Below are 19012 nucleotides of genomic sequence, written 5' to 3'. Positions count from 1 at the left end.
GTGGTGATAAGATCTTAGACCTTATTTTTGCGTCTGAGTTGCCAAAGTCCTTGTCTAAAGAATTGACCCTATCTCCTGTCCTGTTCTGACACCTCACACTGGAGATAATTCTTGAAGCGTCGTCACCTTTACTTCCTAGTCCAGAAGTCATTCCAACAACTTTTCGCCGCTTCCGCAAAGCTAATTTCAATGGCATTAACTCCTATTCATCCTTATCTGATTTGACTTTTATACAATCCTATAGACGACCCCATTAACATAGTTATGCGCTTTTATGACATTTTATACTCTGCTTTTAACATTTATGTCCCATCCTTTCCATCACCTGAAGTGTCTCACAAGCCCCCATGGTTTTCTCGTCGACTTTCTTACCTTAAAATCTTGAAGTTTAGACTTTACAAGAAATTCTCCAGAACTGGGTCGCAAGTGAACCTTTCTAGATATTTGACAACTCGCACAAACTTATCCCACAATTCTGAATGAAATCGGTGTAGAAATGAGTCCCAGACTAATCCTAAGCAATTTTATGCGTTTGTTAATTCAAAACAAAGATTCCAACTTTTTCCTTCTTGTCTTCATCTCGAAACTGAGTCCGCGACTAATGAGCCTGATAAAACGAACCTATGCTCAAAATTTGTTTAGTCTACGTACTCATCTATTTGCTACAATACAACTTCTTCCTATCCTTATTCTCTTCCACACTCTAAATTCATGTTCATGCACACTATATGCAAAGACGATGTTTTCAGAATCTCAAGACACTAAAGCCTTATTTTTCTTCTGGTCAAGATCGCGTTGCTGAGTTTTGTGACACTGTGCTGATGCTTTAGGCCCTTGATGTCCTTTCATTTCATTTCATTTTTCCCAGAAAGTTAGAAGGAATCTTCCATCATATCTCTCCATAAAAAGAGCAATAAATCAGAGGGATTGCAAAGCTTAGTGCTCTCCCCAAGTTATTCGGACTTCTGATTGCTGCGCAACTGCAGCACCAATGCCGGTTAATTGTGTCCCCCTCTCAACGTGACTTTATGAAAAACCTTCTTGAATTTTGAGATGAAACGCTTTCAAATTGAATTCCCAAACTGACGTTATCTTCCGCGATTTCAGCAAAGCTTTTGACTCGGTAAATCACCTACTACTACTACTGTTTTATTGACTAACTGGATTGCAACATATTTATCCAACCGTACTCAACGTCTTGCATTTAAGCGCTGTCTCTCAAACCGGGTTTTTGTCTCTACTGCGTTCTCAAGGGAGCCACCTTGGGCCACTTCTGTCCGGCCTCTTTATCAACGACTTGCCTGAAGTGGTTCTACACTCAAATGTGATGATTTACGCAGATGACGCCAAACTATGTTTGCCATTGACGAATTCTTATTCACATACGCTTCGGCAAACTGACTTAAATATCATGCAAATATCGTCCACTAATAATCTCCATTTCTCAACATCTCCAAATGCAATCTTGTGTCGTTTAACCGGAAAAATTGCCTACACGCCAATTACACTATAGGTGCGAGCGATCTTGAACTCATCTATACGGTAACAGATCTGGGAGGTCTATTCAACCATACCTTAAATTTTACCGACCACATTGGTATCATTGTTGGTAAAGGTAGACGGGTTTTTGCCTTTGTTAAGTGATGGTCAAAGGAGGTTGATGATCCTTACAATTCAAAAATACTGTATATCTCACTTGTTCGTCCCATTCTTGAATATTATTCGTGTGTATTGTCACCTCAATACGCGAAGTATCAAGACCTTATTGAATCTGTTCAGAAACAATTCATTTTGTTTGCTCTATGTAGATTTCGCTGGGACCAACATAGTCGTCCTCCTTCGTACACCGAGAGATGGCGCCTACTAAACCTTCCCAACTTAAGGATCGTCGAACCTGCCACGGTGTGATGTTCCTGCATAAATATTAACGGACATATTTGCTCCACCAAACTTTTTAGCAAATAAATTATTTTCGTCCAATTGCCCTTTATGTGCCCTTCACGAGCATGATCCTTTCCGTGTCCTATGGTCCCTGTACAATAAATAATATTTTCTGTTACACGTTGAATTGTCTATTGAAACAAATGTGCGTAATATGTTAAGACACCTATCCTTGCCTCTGCCCACCTCTTGTGAGTCGGAGCACATCATTAAAAAACACTCTCTTTTGTGGTGCAGAGGTAAGGGTATAGTTTAATAAGGGCATATATATATATATATTATTTCTTTTTATAATTAAATAAAAAAATGTATTAATTGAAACCAATGTGCTTTATTAAAAACCAACGGATAGTTGGTAACCTAACCAGTAACACTTAAAGAAAAGAAAGAGTTCATGGCACTGTAAAAAATATCCACGGTGGTTGCCATGCCAGAGCACATATACAGATCGAACCAATTAAATTCGGATATTAAAGTATTAAACGAAAATCCATCAGCTGAACCCTCCACGAGGGCGCCGGCTGGGCAATAGACCCTGTATTACCCCAGACCAAGGATAATGCACTGCCGCTTGCTCCGTACGCGGTAATGCAGTTTTCCAGACTAGGGTTCAATTCCTCTCTCCTAAAGCCGGAGGAAATGAATCATTAGCTTTGTTTGGAGGTGCCTGGCGTAAGTCCTAACACAAGTGGGTGGTTCCCCGGAAAATAAACGTTTAAGTTTTTATCTGAATGGACGAAACAAAAAAATTCAATCAGGGCTGGGATGTCAGCCCAAAAGTCGGTGAAAGGCGTGACTGCTACCACCGGCGAGAATCACACCTCTAGCACGACGGGAGCAGGTCATACTAGTTGAACCACTACTGCCACCACCACGACAAGTCAGAGCAAGCTGTGCCGCTCGGGTGCATTCGTCGGTACAGACTCGTCTTCTCCACTCTCCGAAACCAGGCACCAGCTCCGCAATGGTCAAGCGAAGGAATAAAAGGTATTGTATGGTACAAAGCGGCTCTCAAGATCCAGAGCAGGCTCTAGAACAAGGCGTCCCTCTTCCAAGAGAAGGCAAAGCTAGCCTGAGCAAAGCCACGGACTGAAGAGGGCAGGCTGCACTACGCCACACTTCCTCACAAGATCTTGGGAGACTGATATATCAGCATAGACCGAAGGGACCCAAACGCAAGATAACCGAAGCGCGGGGAGAAACGGTGCACGCGCGGTTCGTCGACAAGGAGGTGGAAGATACTGTTTATCCCAGATACGGGAAGATGTCGTGGGGCATGGGTAGCTACCTGAGTCTCAAAAAACGTCACCCAGCCATCAGTAAACAGAAACAGAACCACCGTGCTCCTACGGAAGGCTGTACACGCTAACAGCCCCCACCTAAGTACAGCCCCACCGGAGGAAGTCAGAAGCCAGGTTAAAACCAGCTGCTGCTCGTGGGATGGGAGAGCCCCGACATAACCAACAGAGGTTAGTCACTCTTGGAATACATTCTCTCCACTAATCTACACATAGCAAACAAAGTGGTTCGTAGGTCCAACATCGTCAAACGTGCTAGATATAACGCTCGTAGTGGGACGGGGTATCATAATAGAAAGTCCTCGAGAGACCATTCTTCTCAGCACACAAGTACATTCATTTTCAATACGACTTGAAATACTAACTGGGGAAAGTTTATAAAGACAATTCCAACAAGACTTGGGTCCTTTCCGGGTACAGTAAAATCTGCGAAAGACATTGAAAATTCCCTGGAGACCCTAGGAAGTGGACAAAGCCATCGTAGTGGAATAAGCGAAAAATTATTATATTATATATTAACGAAGAAGAAGGAAATACGCAGGGCGCAAATAAACTCATATAGAAACTTCCATGAAAAAAGCAACGACTTAACCTAAAGTTTTTAACTTTTCGTAGTCAGCTTTTTGAAAACAGCGAACTGTTGTCAGCTATTCGATCAGGTTTCTAAGATATTTCCCATATTGATAGTCACTATGAAATTTTGATGATAAGGATCTTCAGGTTCCGTCAATGGAGGAACTCTTGTAAGGCGTACGGCTACAAGATCGTAGACAAAGCACAGATCAATTAAGCGGCTTAAAGAATTATGAAACCCCCAAAATAATGCAGCCTTGCATTGGGCGATATTGGGAGGAAGAGCAGCCGGTCGCTTTGGCTGCGTATGCTGCAAATGCGCTTAGAGCATACCAGGTGGGAAGCCTAATGCCGAGCCCGAGCCCGAGCCCGGGACTGCCGAAAACTCATGAAGAACGGTGGTCAATATAAAAAAGACCGTCCCGCAGAAAGCGCCCTGGTCACATAAAGGAAAGTTAGCCAGCTAAAGGACCGGCTAGAGGAAACGCGCTCTTGGAAGTAGCCAAAGGCAGTTTTAGAGAACGCTAAGTCCATGAGAGACAGCAGCGGAGAGGAAGGCGAAAAGAGCGATTAAGGCTATTGAAACGCGTCTTTCGAGCGATGGCCTGGAGCTATGGGTACACAAGTCGGAGGCGACCCTGGTTTCTAGTCGGAAATCAGTTGAAACGGAGGAGGTTTCCTTTGGTGAAGCCACCATCGCATAGGACTATTAAACACCTTTGTGTTATCCTTTACACCCGGCTCTCGTTCAAGGAACACCTTGAGTTTCATAGGGACAACCTCACCACTTCTCGGTGTTGCCCTCAAACTCAAGGGAAAATATATCATCTGCGGCTCATATAGAACTATGTATATAAAATCGAGTTAGCCGAGAAAGCTGCAAAGCTAGCCAGAAGGTCTCCGTAGAATACAATCATACCTGAAATACAATAGGACATTTGGGACAATATAAAAAAAGTATTGCTAGAAGACTGGTCGCCTTTTTATTCACTGGTACAAAAAATTTAGCTCCGATAAAAATAAATACATTTTCTGCATCGTGCAATAGAAGAGAATGCACAATTTTTACTCGATTACAATAGAATACACAAACAAACATACTAGATACATCCGAACAATACAATATAGCTTAGCATAAAGATAAGGCGACAGAAGAAGAAGAGATAGAGAAATAGATTACGAAAGAGAAAAGCTAAGAGCGCAGCAGGTGCAGCCATACACCCATGCGCGCATGATTAGGCGCTAGCGGTCTGCTCCGAGCAACCTCATTAACATAAAAGATTTAATTCAGTTCAGTTTAAAATAAATAAAAGTTAAAAAAAAAATTAAAAAAAATGCTTTTAAAATAACCGAACTAAAAAGAAGAAAAAAAATTTATAATTGCAAACAAAATTATTAAATTCTGAGCAATAGTATATTATTATAAACAAGATCACTAAATTCAGCGTTAAAAGCGTGGCCTCTTAGGGCCTCTTTGTTGCATGGTGTTTTTCCTGTTAACATTGAGCAATCAAGTTCTTCAATGCGAATACCGTTTAGGATCTATAAAAGAATTTATCAATCCTGAAGATTCTAATCAGGATAATGAAATTTTTTTAATCAAATTATTGCATTGTCATCGGTCCTTGAGAAGTATGCAAATACAAAAGGACATTTGGAACAACATAAAAAAAGTATTGTTGGAAGACTGGTCGCCTTTTTATTCACTGGTACAAAAAAGTTAACTTCGATGAAAATAAATAAATTTTTTGCATCGTGCAATAGAAGAGAATGCACAATTTTTACTCGATTACAATAGAAGGGAATGCACAAACAAAAATACTAGGATTCATCCGAACACTATCATAGCTTCAGATTCCTTTCTAGTACTAGAAAAAATAATAAGACATCATCATCATAAGACAATTAATATTAAAAATCAATTGTTCTTTAAATCAATAAACCAATTTAAGTTAAATTTAAAATTTAATTTATATATATAGTATATATTCACATTTTATATTACTTTATATTATTTCATTATCATAAATGTACATATTTTTGTATATGCTTAATTAACAAATCAAGTTTTCTGTAATTTAAGATATTTTCTCATATAATGTTTTAAGGAATTAGTCTTATTAGTTAATTTAAAGACTGCAAACGTAGCTACAACACTTTTTTGATGTAACCAGAATATATTTACCAGTGGTGCTTTATGAGCTGCAGTTGTGTACTTTTTATATTACTGTAAGTATTTAAACAATAGATTCTATACATGTCATATTTTTTAAAAGTGTTATTTTGCATTCATAACTCGGTTTAGATTAAGTTATAATCTTTTTTATTTTATTTTGTTTTGAAATAAGATATACAAGAAATTCAAATTCACAGCGTAATTTTAAACCTCTCATCAAAGGAAATTATTGACTAATTAATTTAAGTTTCAGATTCTTATTTTATATCTTTAATTAGAATTATATATGAACTTTTCATTATTACTTATTGTACATGTAATATTTTTGACAATTTGTTTATTATAGCCATCCTATAGCATAACATAGAAAACTTATGCGCTCACGCAATATCTTCATTGCTGTTTTCATCATCAGATGATTCAATTTTCCTTCGTTTTCTTTTAGCCCGTACTTGATATGGTTTACGAGCACTTGGTTTCGCAAGTAAACTCGTTGACTTTCCAATGTGAGTCATGGGTACATCTGGAGCTTCCTAAAAATATAATTTTTGATGGAAGAAGAACGTTAAAACAAGCAAACCAGTAGGAAAGCTATAGCACAGTGTAAATAAAAAAAAAATAACAAAAAATTAAGTTGAAGAATACACGAACCTTGTCCATTGGTTCTCTCATTTGTCAATTTCGAAAAGACACCTCTTGTATTATGATCGGAATAAACCACTATATAATATAACAATCACCACAAAAAGGAAAGTCTTAGATTTTGGGCCGATGTTTGCATAAAAGGTATTCTGAATTTAAAAATAGTCTTGGGCTGAATTAATTAAGTGATAATGCACATCATTAACGGAGGGTTTGGTTTTTTATTTTTGTAACACTTCCAGGATGTTAAGATTTTAGTCAGAAATTTGCAAAGCAAAAGTTAGTTTCTTTTCTTGTTTTAAATATACTTTCTTCTACTTATAAATATTATTATATACTTTTAAATATTTGCATCTCGTATTTATTTTTCTGTAAAACGGACGACTATATCACATAGCGTAGGAAGCATCGATAAATCAAGAAAATAATAATAAATAAATAATACAAAATTAATAGAAATTAATTATATCTAAGTTGTTTTTCCACTCATTTTTATCAACTTTGGGAACGGGAAATATTTTATTGTTTTATTTATTTATTTATATAAAGCTACCAGATTGTTCTAAACTTAAGACTAACTTAAGGGGTAACAAACAGTTAGAATTAAAAAAAAAAAAGTTTTATTTTTATTTTATTTTCTTAATGTAAATATATTTATACACAGAAAGTTTTATTTAGTTCCGGTGAATATTTCTTGAGTAAAAAGTAAATTTGAAAAGGCGTTTCGGGGTGTTCTATGTAAATTGCTCCTAAGTAAAGTGCATTCCAAACTTTAAACGTGTTTTTCTCAAAATGGTGTTTTTAAAGTCGGTGACCAACCGATTAGTCTCAAATTTTACCACGACCTTCTTAAATATATTTTTTTTAGAAATTAATCGAAGATTTTTTCTTTCCAATAAATAATTTATTTTTATAAACAATTTAAAGCGGAAATTTCGGTGAAAAATCGTTTTTTTTTTTCCAAACCGCCATTTTGTCAAACAAATTTATTTTGCTTTTTTCTTTCGATTAATTACTAGATTTGACATTACTCTTACGAATTTTGTTTGGCTTTTTATTTTCGGATGATTCAGTTCCGACATAAAGTGGTCACCGCAAAACGTCTTTTTTAAGAGGAGCTCCCGGAATTCAGCTGTAACTCTTTTCCAAATAAATATTTTTACTAGTTCTAAGTCTTAAAATACAGTTAAAAGATATTTTAATATGTGTTAAAATTTGGATCAATGAGTTAAAAAGTTCCTTCAAAAAACACTCGACAAAATGCAATTTTTTTTGGCCCTCTAACTGTATGTAACCCTTCAATGGGTTAGACCACCCTGAACTTTTTTAAAAATAGTTTTTTCTTTATTTTTACATAATTTTTTGATGCCGATATTCTTAGGGTCCCATCAGGCTTCAAAATATCTCATTATTTGTGGATATTATAGTTATTAGAAATGAACGCTGCCGGTATACCTTAGAGTACTTTTTTATCTTTGTATATGATTTCTCAGAAACTAATCTATCGGTTTTCTTCATTTTTTACACAGCTTCTCCATAACATCCTCTATGGCATGACGTAGGATATGACGTTGAATTTTTTTTAAGTGCTCCCATTTGTTAAAAAAATTTATTCTTAGCAAAAAAAAAAGGCTAACTTCAGCACGCCGAAATTTGTATGCCCTTGCAGGTTTGAAGTTCGATAACTAGGAATCAATTATATATATTTATATTTATGTGAAAAAAAACATGTTTACAGATTTACATTCACAGTTTTGCGTTTTCCTGTATATTTAACGATCGTTTGTTTGACAACTATATGACATTGTCGTAAAATTTGACATAAAATTGTAGAATAATATAATATGGCTGTATCTCGAATTTGATGAAAATCTGTTGAAAACTGATAAAGTTATAATTTTTAATTCTATTAATTTCTTGATCTTTCCAATGGGAGCTTTATGATATAGTAGTCAGATATTCATACAATTCTACACTAAATTGTAGAATAATATAAAAAAGACTATTTCTCAAATTTGATTAAATTCTGTTGAAAATAGAAATTGTCATTTTCTTTTTTTATTTTTCCGATTATTCCTATGGCAGCTATATGATATTGTCGCTCGATCCGGCCCGTTCCGACATATATACGAGTAAGAATATATATAAAACTATCTACAAAGTTTTATTCAGATAACTTCAAAACTGAGAGACTAGTTTGCGTAGAAACGGACAGACGGACATGGCCAGATCGACTCGGCTGTATTCACTATAGTCGGTTTACATACAAGTGCGCTGTATGAAACCAAGCACGTGCCTGTTTGGTTAGGAAATATGGAAAAACACTACAAGGAAATTAACTACTGGCGTGCTGCCAGATTGTATGTTTGCATTTGTACTAAGTGGGTTAGGATTAAAGTATTTAGTTTGGGAAGACTATTCAAATTCAAGGGAGGTTCAACAGTGGTGTTACAATAAGGGTAAATACGATATAGTATTTCTATTTGGTACGTGGAAATTGAGCTGACTCAACAAGTAAACACTTTCCACGTCATCATGAATGAGGTTATAGAAAAGGTTACGCCAATCATAGTTTTACGCTTGGCTAAGGAAGGTAAGTTTGTTAGGAGGAGTCTATTAGAGTACGAAAGTAATCTTTGCTTTGCATCCCAATTTAAACCGCGTAGATCGAAAAACAAAGTTCTTTTGAACCGATTAAATTCGTTTACTATGGACGCCTTACTGAGGGCTTCAAACGTATGATCCATATTCTTAGATCCATAGTTCTAAGAACGAACTGTTGTATCGCAGTTGCTCAAAAAAAATTTTCTCAATAAATTGTTTTTGGGTTTCGGATAAAAAATGTGCTATGCAGCATGTACACCATACGACCCTTCGCAATAAAAGTTTCTTATTTGATTGGCTATATCTCCGCCATTTGTTTTTATTTTGTTTCTTCCAATGAGCATTTCTTAGTTAAACATATGTACTTTGATATTCCAATCAAAAAAAAGTTGTATTTTTAATAGCTTTGGCAAAATTAATTTTTAAAATACTCTCCAAATTTGCTTTGGCAAAATTAATTTTTAAAATACTCTCCAATTTTGCCAAAGCTATTAAAAATACAAATACGTTCAGGGTGGTCTAACCCCTTAATATTAGAAGCCTTGGCTGCTATGGCCTACCGCTCGACAAAGTATTTACAGATTTGAATTTTAAGGAATGTGGGCTTAAGGATAAGATTTTTCGGGTGAGGTTGGGTTTGTAGAGGAAGGACAGGATTTTCTTTGAATTTGCTGTTGCTGGATTAGCTAGGAGTTGGATTGGGTTTTCGAAGGAGAGAAGGATATGCATTGGAGGGTTCTATCGATGTAATGGGCATTTGTGAATTGTGTGTGTCCTAGGCGTAGTCTATTAATTTTTATACCGTTGCAGGTTATTATAATTTCAGTCAGATGTTTGCAACGCAGTGAAGGAGGCACCTCCGACCATATAAAGTATATATATTCTTGATCAGGATCAACAGCCGAGTCGATCTAGCCATTTCCGTCTGTCCGTTTCTACGCAAACTAGTCTCTCAGTTTTGAAGCTATCTGAATGAAACTTTGCAGTAAGTCTTCTTGAGAGCCTTGTCGGCTCTTTGGTTGACTTTTATGACAATGTTTCTTGGGATCCAAATTAATTTTATTTTTGGAAAGAGTTTGGTAATTGTTTCTAAATGTGGTGAAGTAGTAGGAATACTTGTTGGTGTTTGTTATAAATATTATTGGGGATGGGGAATCGGTGCATATAGCATATTTGCCTGTATTTTCATAGCAGATTTTGAAGGCTTGCAGTATAAGACACAGTATTGTTGTAATGTGTTTGTGGCTTTTAGGATTATTTCTTACAGCGCTCTCTTAAAGTCATTTTAAAAGTCGGTGTACACGAAAACTAAAAATCGTTTTATAATTGATTACTTCTTCAACTATTAACTATTAACTATTACTCACGCAGCGTTCTTTTTAAATAATTTTTTTTTTTTTATTTAAAAAAATTAACTTATTGCTTATTAAAAAAAAATAAATAAAAAATAAACCGCCACGCTTTTATTAGTTCGGGATGTATGTCTATATGTACCCTTCAGTACCAAAATTCGTTTCCTATCCGATTCCTGGTGTCATGTTATAAAAACAAAAACAAATCTCATGGGTTTCGGTGAGAGAACTCCGAAACAAAGTAGGCAATGAAAATTCTACCTGTGTTCAGATACTGCCAAACAATTAATTGTTGTTTTCGAAGGGATTCGGAGCAGCGGTTCCGAAATTAGATTGAGATGATGAAAAATATTATTTAAAGAAAAAAAGAATCGATAGTCTCGTTGTTGAAATCGATTTTTTCGCAGCTCTAATGACAGCTGAAGTATTCACAATTGTTTTACAATGTAATTCATTAAATATTGTTAAAGGGTAAGTGGCTTATTTGTATTCAGTTAATAAATTCATTTCCAGAATTGCTTTTGAACCTAGACGGTAATGACAGTTGAAGTATTCACAAATGTTTTGCGTTGTAATTTATTAAATATTGTTAAAAGGTAAGTGACTAGATACAAATGGTATTCAATTAATAAATTCATTTGCAGAATTGATTTTGAACGGTGCAAATAATATTTATGCAAATATTGATTTGATTCCAACATACATATTATTTTAATTATACATTTCCGGAAGGAAAGACCCGTAACATACGTTTAGGGGAAATGCAAGAAGTTGTGCTAATCATTGAACAAATTATAAAGTTTTATAAATAAATAAATAAATTGTAAATTCCGCCGAAAATTAAAAGGGGGGGTCCGAGGATTTTTCGCACGTTTTCCGCTGGGATTCCCGTCTGATTCTGCTTTAAATTTCCCTACTATTTCTGGATGCTTCCGTTTAGAATTCCTGGCTGATTCTGCTCGAAATCCGCTTATAAATTCCCTTTTGATACCGAAGTGAATTCGTATCGAAATTCACTGCAAATTCCTGGCAAGAGTACTGACGGATTCCCGGATGATTCCTCGGGAAATCCGATTTCAGGTTTGCTAACGCTTACTGGAGGGGTTGTATGAAAATTCAGGTATGTTTTAGGAAGGAGTACTCAACAATTCGACCTGATTCAGACCTGAATCCGAGAGGAATGGTACTGAAGGGAAAGCTCTGGCCGGAATCCAAAATTGTATATGGTTTATCAAGATACCTAAGACAACCTGACCGTGATTGAGCTTATTTATGAACACCACGCTGAGGTATACTCAAAAATACTTTCGTGAACAGTATTGATGTTATTTATCTGATTCTAAAGCCGCAAGTGTGATACGGACACATAATCAAAATATATAATGTGACAGGTTGTTACTCCAATTCTTTATCTTTATTCATTCCTAAATTCTTTGTTTCTAAATTCTTCGTTTGTTCTTAAATTCTGATTTACACTTTTCGTTTATTCTTTCTTCTAAAGCTCTCGTTTAAATAGTGATCTGCTGCTCGCAGGCAGCTTGTATTCAACCATCTATTTACAAGAGATGCGCTCTCTCATGAGAGCGTAACATATCGATTAGTGTGGCCAGAGCAGACTAATATTAACTGGCCTGTTACAATCAGGACCTAGGAATAACACACCTGCCATAAAGACAATATTAGACAACGGGTTGTTGAATAAAAGTCTTTGTATTCGTTTAAGTAGGTCTTTAGTAAGTATTCGACAAATTTACCAATTCAAGTTTTTAAAAAGTTAAGATTAATGGACAATCAAAAAGCCTTACTAATTTCGGTGAATAAAACATATGACTCACTTTTTTTTAAGCCGTTATAGTCGATTGATTCTTTATAAGGTCATGCTAAGGAGGTCTAATTATTGAAGCACATTTTTGTTGCTGCTGAGGGGTAAATAGCTGTTCAAATAATTTTGGGAACGATCCCAAGTTTTAAAGTCTTCTTAAAGTTAGAAATATACGACCACTACCCTTTTTATGGAGGGGAATTTCAAGCAAGTCCGCCCGCAAATCTGGATTGAAGCATTTGTCAAGAGAGGTTTGAAAGAGGTTTGAAAGAGGTTTGAAGACAACTAGGAATACTATAAAGACAACAAAGAAAATTATGGTTTTATGTTTCTCAGCAAAAAGTAAACGTTCTATCCGACAAAAGCATTAGCAAATTCACATGCATAGCAGAAAAATTGATAAAAGTTACATTGATAGGGAAAATTTTGCTTAATCCAGAATATGCATAGGGTTTGTGCATACCCAATCGAGAGGTGGGCCAAAGCAGCCAATGCTCATTAATTAAGTTAGACTTTAGTTTAACACAACCTGCTAGCTTTATATAAATAAATAAATAAATAAAAGTGGTCATTCGCCCTTTGCTTACTTCTGAATGAAAATATTATACCAATTGCAAAGATATTGATCACCAAAACTTACTTCCTTTGATGTATCCGATATAGTAGACGAGTGAATGTGACTTAAGTTTAAGCAATCGCCTGAGATAAGGGATTTCTTAGTTGAATTGATGTACACGATATTGTCAGATTCAGTCGAGTTATTTAAGATGGATTTTTCACGTAATTCCTCAGCATCAGAATCTCTTTCTTCTGGGTCCAGTTTTAACATAAGTTTCTTAAACTAAAACAAAATATTAGTATACATAGTATAATATACAATATACAGGTGTATAATAGAAAATAATAGTAAATAAAAAAATATATTTTATCATACATACATCAAGGTATTTTACAACAAGGTCCAATTTTTCCTCGGTATTCAGAGGTCTAGAAGGGTAATTGAGTTCTGGGCTTAACACCTGTTGTGCCATTTGTTTTTTAATGACATCAATAGTTGTCTTTGGATTAAAGTCAGTAACACATCTACGCGTAACAGCCTTTTCATAAATCTTCTGTTCAGAGGGAGAATATCTTGAAATTTTACTATCGGTAATTCCATACATATCCTTTAAATGATCCTTTAGTATTAGTAGAAGCATACACGCTTGAGCAGATGTTATACATTTTTTTATTTCGGTCATATCTTCAGGCAAGCGATCAAACAAAACTTGCGGATCTTCCAAGTCATCGTCATCATCTAATACATCTCCTTCTTTGTCGCTTGGTTTTAGGTGCTCTTTAAAAGTCGCAAGTAAATGCGTTCCTGCCATTGATATGAGTAGATCTATTTGATGTATTAGATATAGAGGCTCATCTTGAACCACATATGGGAAGTAAGCCAGATTATCGGCAATGTACAACATTTGTTGTAGGGAAGTTTTTTGATCATCAAATTGTTTTGTAACAGTTTGCACCAAGGCACGTCTTTGTGGCTTAGTAGTGCGTAATAAGGTATAAAGAAAATCGTTTAATGATGTTGTTACCTGATCTGTTCCGCGTTTCCTTGAAAGCATAACAAAATCAATTAGATTAAATTAAAAAATACTAGTTGTAACTTACGCATAACCTCGAATAATATCGAGTTTTCCTCTGTTGTTAATTTGGAGAACTTTTTGTAGCTTGAAGCAAAGATGCAACCCAAATTGCACTTTCATATTTACAAAACCAGAATAAGTTTTGTCGATATCTTTTAAAAGGGCATCAGCTCTGTGTGCAGACTAATAAAATACACCGTTTTAGAACTCCATTTTCTCAATAAAGAGGGTATAGCATACCTCTACTTTTGGATCAGTGCTTAAGCATATCAAATATGGAACCATTCTAACAGGATGAACTAATCCTTGACGAAGAACAATCTGAATTACTTTAACGGCCCATAAACGCACTGAGTCATCCTGATTCAAAAAACATTCCAGTACTTCTTCCAAATAAAGTTGAATAATTCGACTTGCCATTCCAGATGAAACGTCGTTCATTTCCTTTAGATCTTCATGCTTTGATTGCTTTTCCCCTAAAAATTAAGTTTTTTTTTAATTATACACAAATTCATGAAAAGGGAATTTAAGAAAAGTTCAACTATTTTTCTTTACTTTGTACTATGTAGAATAAATAAAAAGAACTATTTGTTAGTCAGTCGCTACAAATGTTCAATGAAAGCACGAACATTAAAGTAATTATAATTTGTTGTTATCTTGTATACATATGTGTTTTATTTCGTTTTTTAGGTGAATCGTCTATAAAAAAATAATAATTTTATTTATATTATTATACAAATATATCTAAGCGAAACATAGCTGAACTTTTTTTTATTCCCATACCCATATAAAGTATACTAACATTCTTTTTCTTTATTGTGCATAAACATTTCAGATTCAGTCAAATAAATCCAAATATTACGCATGCAAATTATCTTGAAACCGGAATCGTTTGCTGATGACCTTAATACATCGCAATAATAATTTTTAAGCTCTATTCTAGTTAGATATTCGTCGTTTAAAACGCAAAATGACCCAAGTGAGATCAGCGCTTGCTTTCGAATTTCTAGATTTGCGCACGTACAGAAAAACATTAAGCATTCAAATACATCATCACATATCGATGCAGATAGTTCACCATTTTTGGCACCTATAAAATACAATTTTAAAGTAAAATTATCGCTGTATACTTAATCAGTCATACTTACCTAAAGCACTGGACGATTTAAAATCGAAGTAGCGCATTAAAATTCCAATCGTAAAAAGACTTCGCCGAAAACTAGGAGTGTAAATACTATCTACACTGTAGTTTTTTTGAACTACTTGACTTCGGGAAACATCAAGTACTCGATAAAACCTTAAATGAAGAATCAGGTCATTGTAATAATTACAATATTACGGATTTTATTATTAAAAGGCTCGGATCGAGTTATTTTAAATACAATAAAAGAAAGAACAGATATTAATTTAAATACACGATTAGGCAAGGCCCTAGGCTCGAATAGCTAAAAATACACTGGTTAAATGTTCGTTCTCTTTTGATTAGAACTAGAATAAAACGTGTTTTACAGCGCACAGTGCTTCCACTTGTACGGACCATCGACCTTCCGTTGAGATATGTGTACTTGTAGTTAAACAATTTTCCCAAAAAAAATTAAAAGCAATTTTTTACGCATCAATATGCATAAAAAAAAAACAAAGCGCCTGTAGAAAACGATAATGGGAAATAATAATGAGTTAAATTGTCTATAAACAGAAATATCAAAAACAAATGAACACAACAAATGATGAGCAAACATTGGAAGAGGAGCAGATTGCGCTGAAAATTAGACCCCGAGTGTATTAATGAATATAGGCAAGTCAGCAAATATCAGCAGCTACTTATTATATTTTTATTATCTTAAAACATTAACAAATACACCGATACCATTCGCAAAGGGCGAATAGGGGGTTTTCATATATAAAACACTATTTAAACCTATAAAATAACGTTCAAATAATACACCGAAAAAGTAATCATTTAAAAATACACAAAAAATAGTAAATCACAGAAAATAATTTCACAATAACAATTTTTATTGTAAATACCTAAAACCACGGGCAGATTTCACTACGGAAAGCCGAGCGGAACTTTTTAATAGGTGTGGCTGCCTAGAACCCGGTCGGATCCACTCACTTGTCCAAATCTACACTTGGCCCCATGTTGAAAGGTGGTTATTTCTTAACTTTTCTATATTAGTGATTAGAGACGCGTGCTTTTCCGGACACGTTCGTTAGAAGAAGAGAAGGAAATCGAGAGCGCTTAGAGAGACCAGGCATCCTGGCTGTCAAAAGCTCTCATAATTGTGTCTATAAGGAATTTCGCGGTTTCTCGCGTTGCCAACGGCCATAAATATCGCGGACTCTTCGAATCTGGCGGTTTTCGTTACAATATTTTTAGAATATCCCGCTAGTTTTGTAGACAAAACGGGTTTGCCATTAACAAATTTTGACATTTTAGAAACAATTTCGTTAATTTTCACAAACGTTTGCCTTTTTTTTAAACCAATCGCGAAGAGGAAAACTAGAACTTGTGGTGGTCAGTCCTAACCGAAATTAGAAAATTAAGTAATATGATCAAAACAAAACCACCGCTGAATAAATAACATTCTGAGTTGGTTTAAAAACGCATATGACTACACTTGTAGAGTATAGAGTAGAGTATAGCTGAGAGCCTCCAGCATTGATTTTTTTTTGTTCCGGTCCGACATATATACTACCTGTATAGCGCTTAGCAATTCCCGTATGCACCGAATACGTGTGAAGAATAGGAGAAGAGCGCCTGGAAGCATTCAGTTAGGTGAAGTTTGTTTAAAGGCTAAGTACTCGTACATTTCTTTTGTGACTTTTTATTTATATATTTTTAATTTTAATTTAATTCTCCGATTTTTAATTCTCCGGTTTCTTTAAATAAGGTTTTTTGTTACAGTTGTAATCTATTATGAGATGAAAATCATCTGCGTAGGCAGTGAATTTTATATGTTTTTATATATTTGTGAGGGAGTTGTCGGCAATTAGGAAGAGGATAACTAATATTGGGGATCCTTGAGGGATACTGTTATCGAGTGGGAAGCTATAAGAGAGGGAAGTTCTTTTTTTTTACTATGATTTTCCGGTTAGTCATGAAGTTGTATATATATTTTATTATGCGGGTTTCCATTCTTCCAACTGTTGGATGAGGCTTTGGATCCCAATTTTGTCAAAGGTTTTGGCGAAGACTAGAGATAGTGTTGACAAGTGTTTTTAATACGCATTTATTAGTTCGGGATGTATGTAGGTATGTATGTAACGGAATCTTTAAACACTATTTTCAAGGGTTTCCAGATATCTGATAAGCTTGAAACTTTGCATACTTCTCAAGGTCCGATGACAATGCAATAATTTGATAAAAAAATTAATAAAAAATGATAAATTTGATACGACAATAACGGATTCCTTAGAAAATTAAAAAAACACACGTTGATAGGTACCCACACTAAAAAATATTAATTAAATAATAGATTAAAAAAACTTAAAAAACTCGCTTTTATAAATAAATAAATGAAATAAGGATAGGGATGTGGTCTCTACCATGGAGATCGTTAAGGACTCTCCAAGAGATCTCAGGGAAAATGTTAGCTGTGGCAAGAGAGAGGTCGATGTGGGTGAATGTATTGTGTGTCGAATAGTGTGTAGGAGATTTGTCGTTTAGTGAAGTTTAGATGGATTTGTCGATAAATTTTGCAATTCTGTTGCCTCTAGAGTTGGCTCTGGAGGAGCCCCAGTATGGGTGCCAGCTGTTAGAATCTCCTAGTACGATAGTAGAGAGAGTCGACGCGAGAAATGTAGATTGATATGAGGTCTATTTTTGTTTTTAGGTTTGAAAAGATATCAGTGGCTTCTAAGTCTGGGCTGAGGGTTTTTTGTGTGAGACGGAGTTGTGCACCAAAAGAACTGCTCCTCCGATTAAATTGCTGCTGTCATTGCAGTATAGGGAGAAGTTTATGGGGATTACTATGCTTTGGGGTGGTAATGTTTAATGATTTTTTTCTTTATTTGTAATTCTTAGTCATTGTTTCTGTAACCTTTATTATTCCATTGTAGTAGTTTTAACATATTTTAGCTTTGATGTGTGATTTTTCACTTATTAACAGGTATCCATCTCTCCTAAGTCGCTCTTTTGGCGTCGTTTTTCATGGAAGCAATTAATCGTTTGGGTGTGTTTAGAGGTAGGATTTTAATGTGTTTTTTTGGGGATTTAGTCGTTGTGAGAGGTGAGATGGTATTAGTGGTGGTCTGGAGACGGTTACTTGTTGAGGTCCTGGTGCATTACTATATTGTTTTGGGTTTTGGTTCTTGGTGACTGATGCGAGCTTAGAGTATTGTGTGGGCTGTTATGTTGTCGCATTTGTGTGTAGTTTTTATGGCTTAAAGTTCATTGCTGTGTGAGGAATACAGGATATTTTTTACTGGTGGAGTTATGTGGGCTAGTTTGTTGTTTTTCGTTACAGTTAGTGCATTTCTGGAACATTTTTCGTTGATATAGGGGTCTATGTGTTAAAGTTATCCGCAGTTGTAGCAAATTTTGTTGGTCTTGCCGTTTTTGAAGCAATTGTTGTATCTTAACGGCAGAGGGATATAAGCCCTGAAAGCAGCTTTCTGATACTCAATCATCATGATTTTGAAACCGAAAGCTTTAAGTTTGCATTAGTTTCAGAGCTTGTATGCTGGTTTTTGCTTTTATAAGCAGTGATCCGATTGATGATTTCGGAGGCTCTTGTATTCTTTTATTTCGCCACCACAGGCAAAATCAATTTGTTTTTTAACTAGGATTGGGTTGATGTTGTGAAGGTCGAGGCCGGGGTCGGATCTGGAGATTATTAAATATTTTGGCCCTGGGGATTTCAGGAGTTTTTCTGTTGTTGCAGCGTTTGATCGGCCGCGATCGGGTGGGTCCCCCATCTCTACGACTACATCTATCTATTATCTATTACAGTTGGTAGATTTTTTTT

The 19012-nt window shown here is 35.3% G+C and overlaps 1 protein-coding gene across 4 annotated transcripts in view; it reads right to left on the bottom strand.

Annotated features, from left to right (window-relative positions):
• Positions 1–5758: 5758 nt before the first annotated feature.
• The window catches only part of Nipped-B (Nipped-B cohesin loading factor), a 57319-nt gene continuing 44065 nt past the window's right edge, over positions 5759–19012 (bottom strand). For all 4 annotated transcript variants that reach the window (XM_086829075.1, XM_086829080.1, XM_086829088.1 and 1 more), the window contains 7 exons: positions 15191–15339; positions 14845–15132; positions 14283–14518; positions 14068–14225; positions 13347–14010; positions 13049–13249; positions 5759–6521 (listed from right to left, as the gene is read on the bottom strand). In XM_086829075.1, coding sequence (XP_086685201.1) covers positions 6369–6521; positions 13049–13249; positions 13347–14010; positions 14068–14225; positions 14283–14518; positions 14845–15132; positions 15191–15339 — 1849 coding nt within the window. In that variant the 3' untranslated portion in view covers positions 5759–6368. The remainder of the gene's footprint in view (positions 6522–13048; positions 13250–13346; positions 14011–14067; positions 14226–14282; positions 14519–14844; positions 15133–15190; positions 15340–19012) is intronic.

Source organism: Drosophila serrata, unplaced genomic scaffold (genome assembly GCF_035046125.1).
Source record: "Drosophila serrata isolate PLE 108 unplaced genomic scaffold, ASM3504612v1 contig_21, whole genome shotgun sequence".
NCBI classification, from domain to species: domain Eukaryota; kingdom Metazoa; phylum Arthropoda; class Insecta; order Diptera; family Drosophilidae; genus Drosophila; species Drosophila serrata.
The sequence above is the reverse complement of the archived record's forward strand: the minus strand, read 5'-3'. Positions and strand labels throughout refer to the sequence as shown.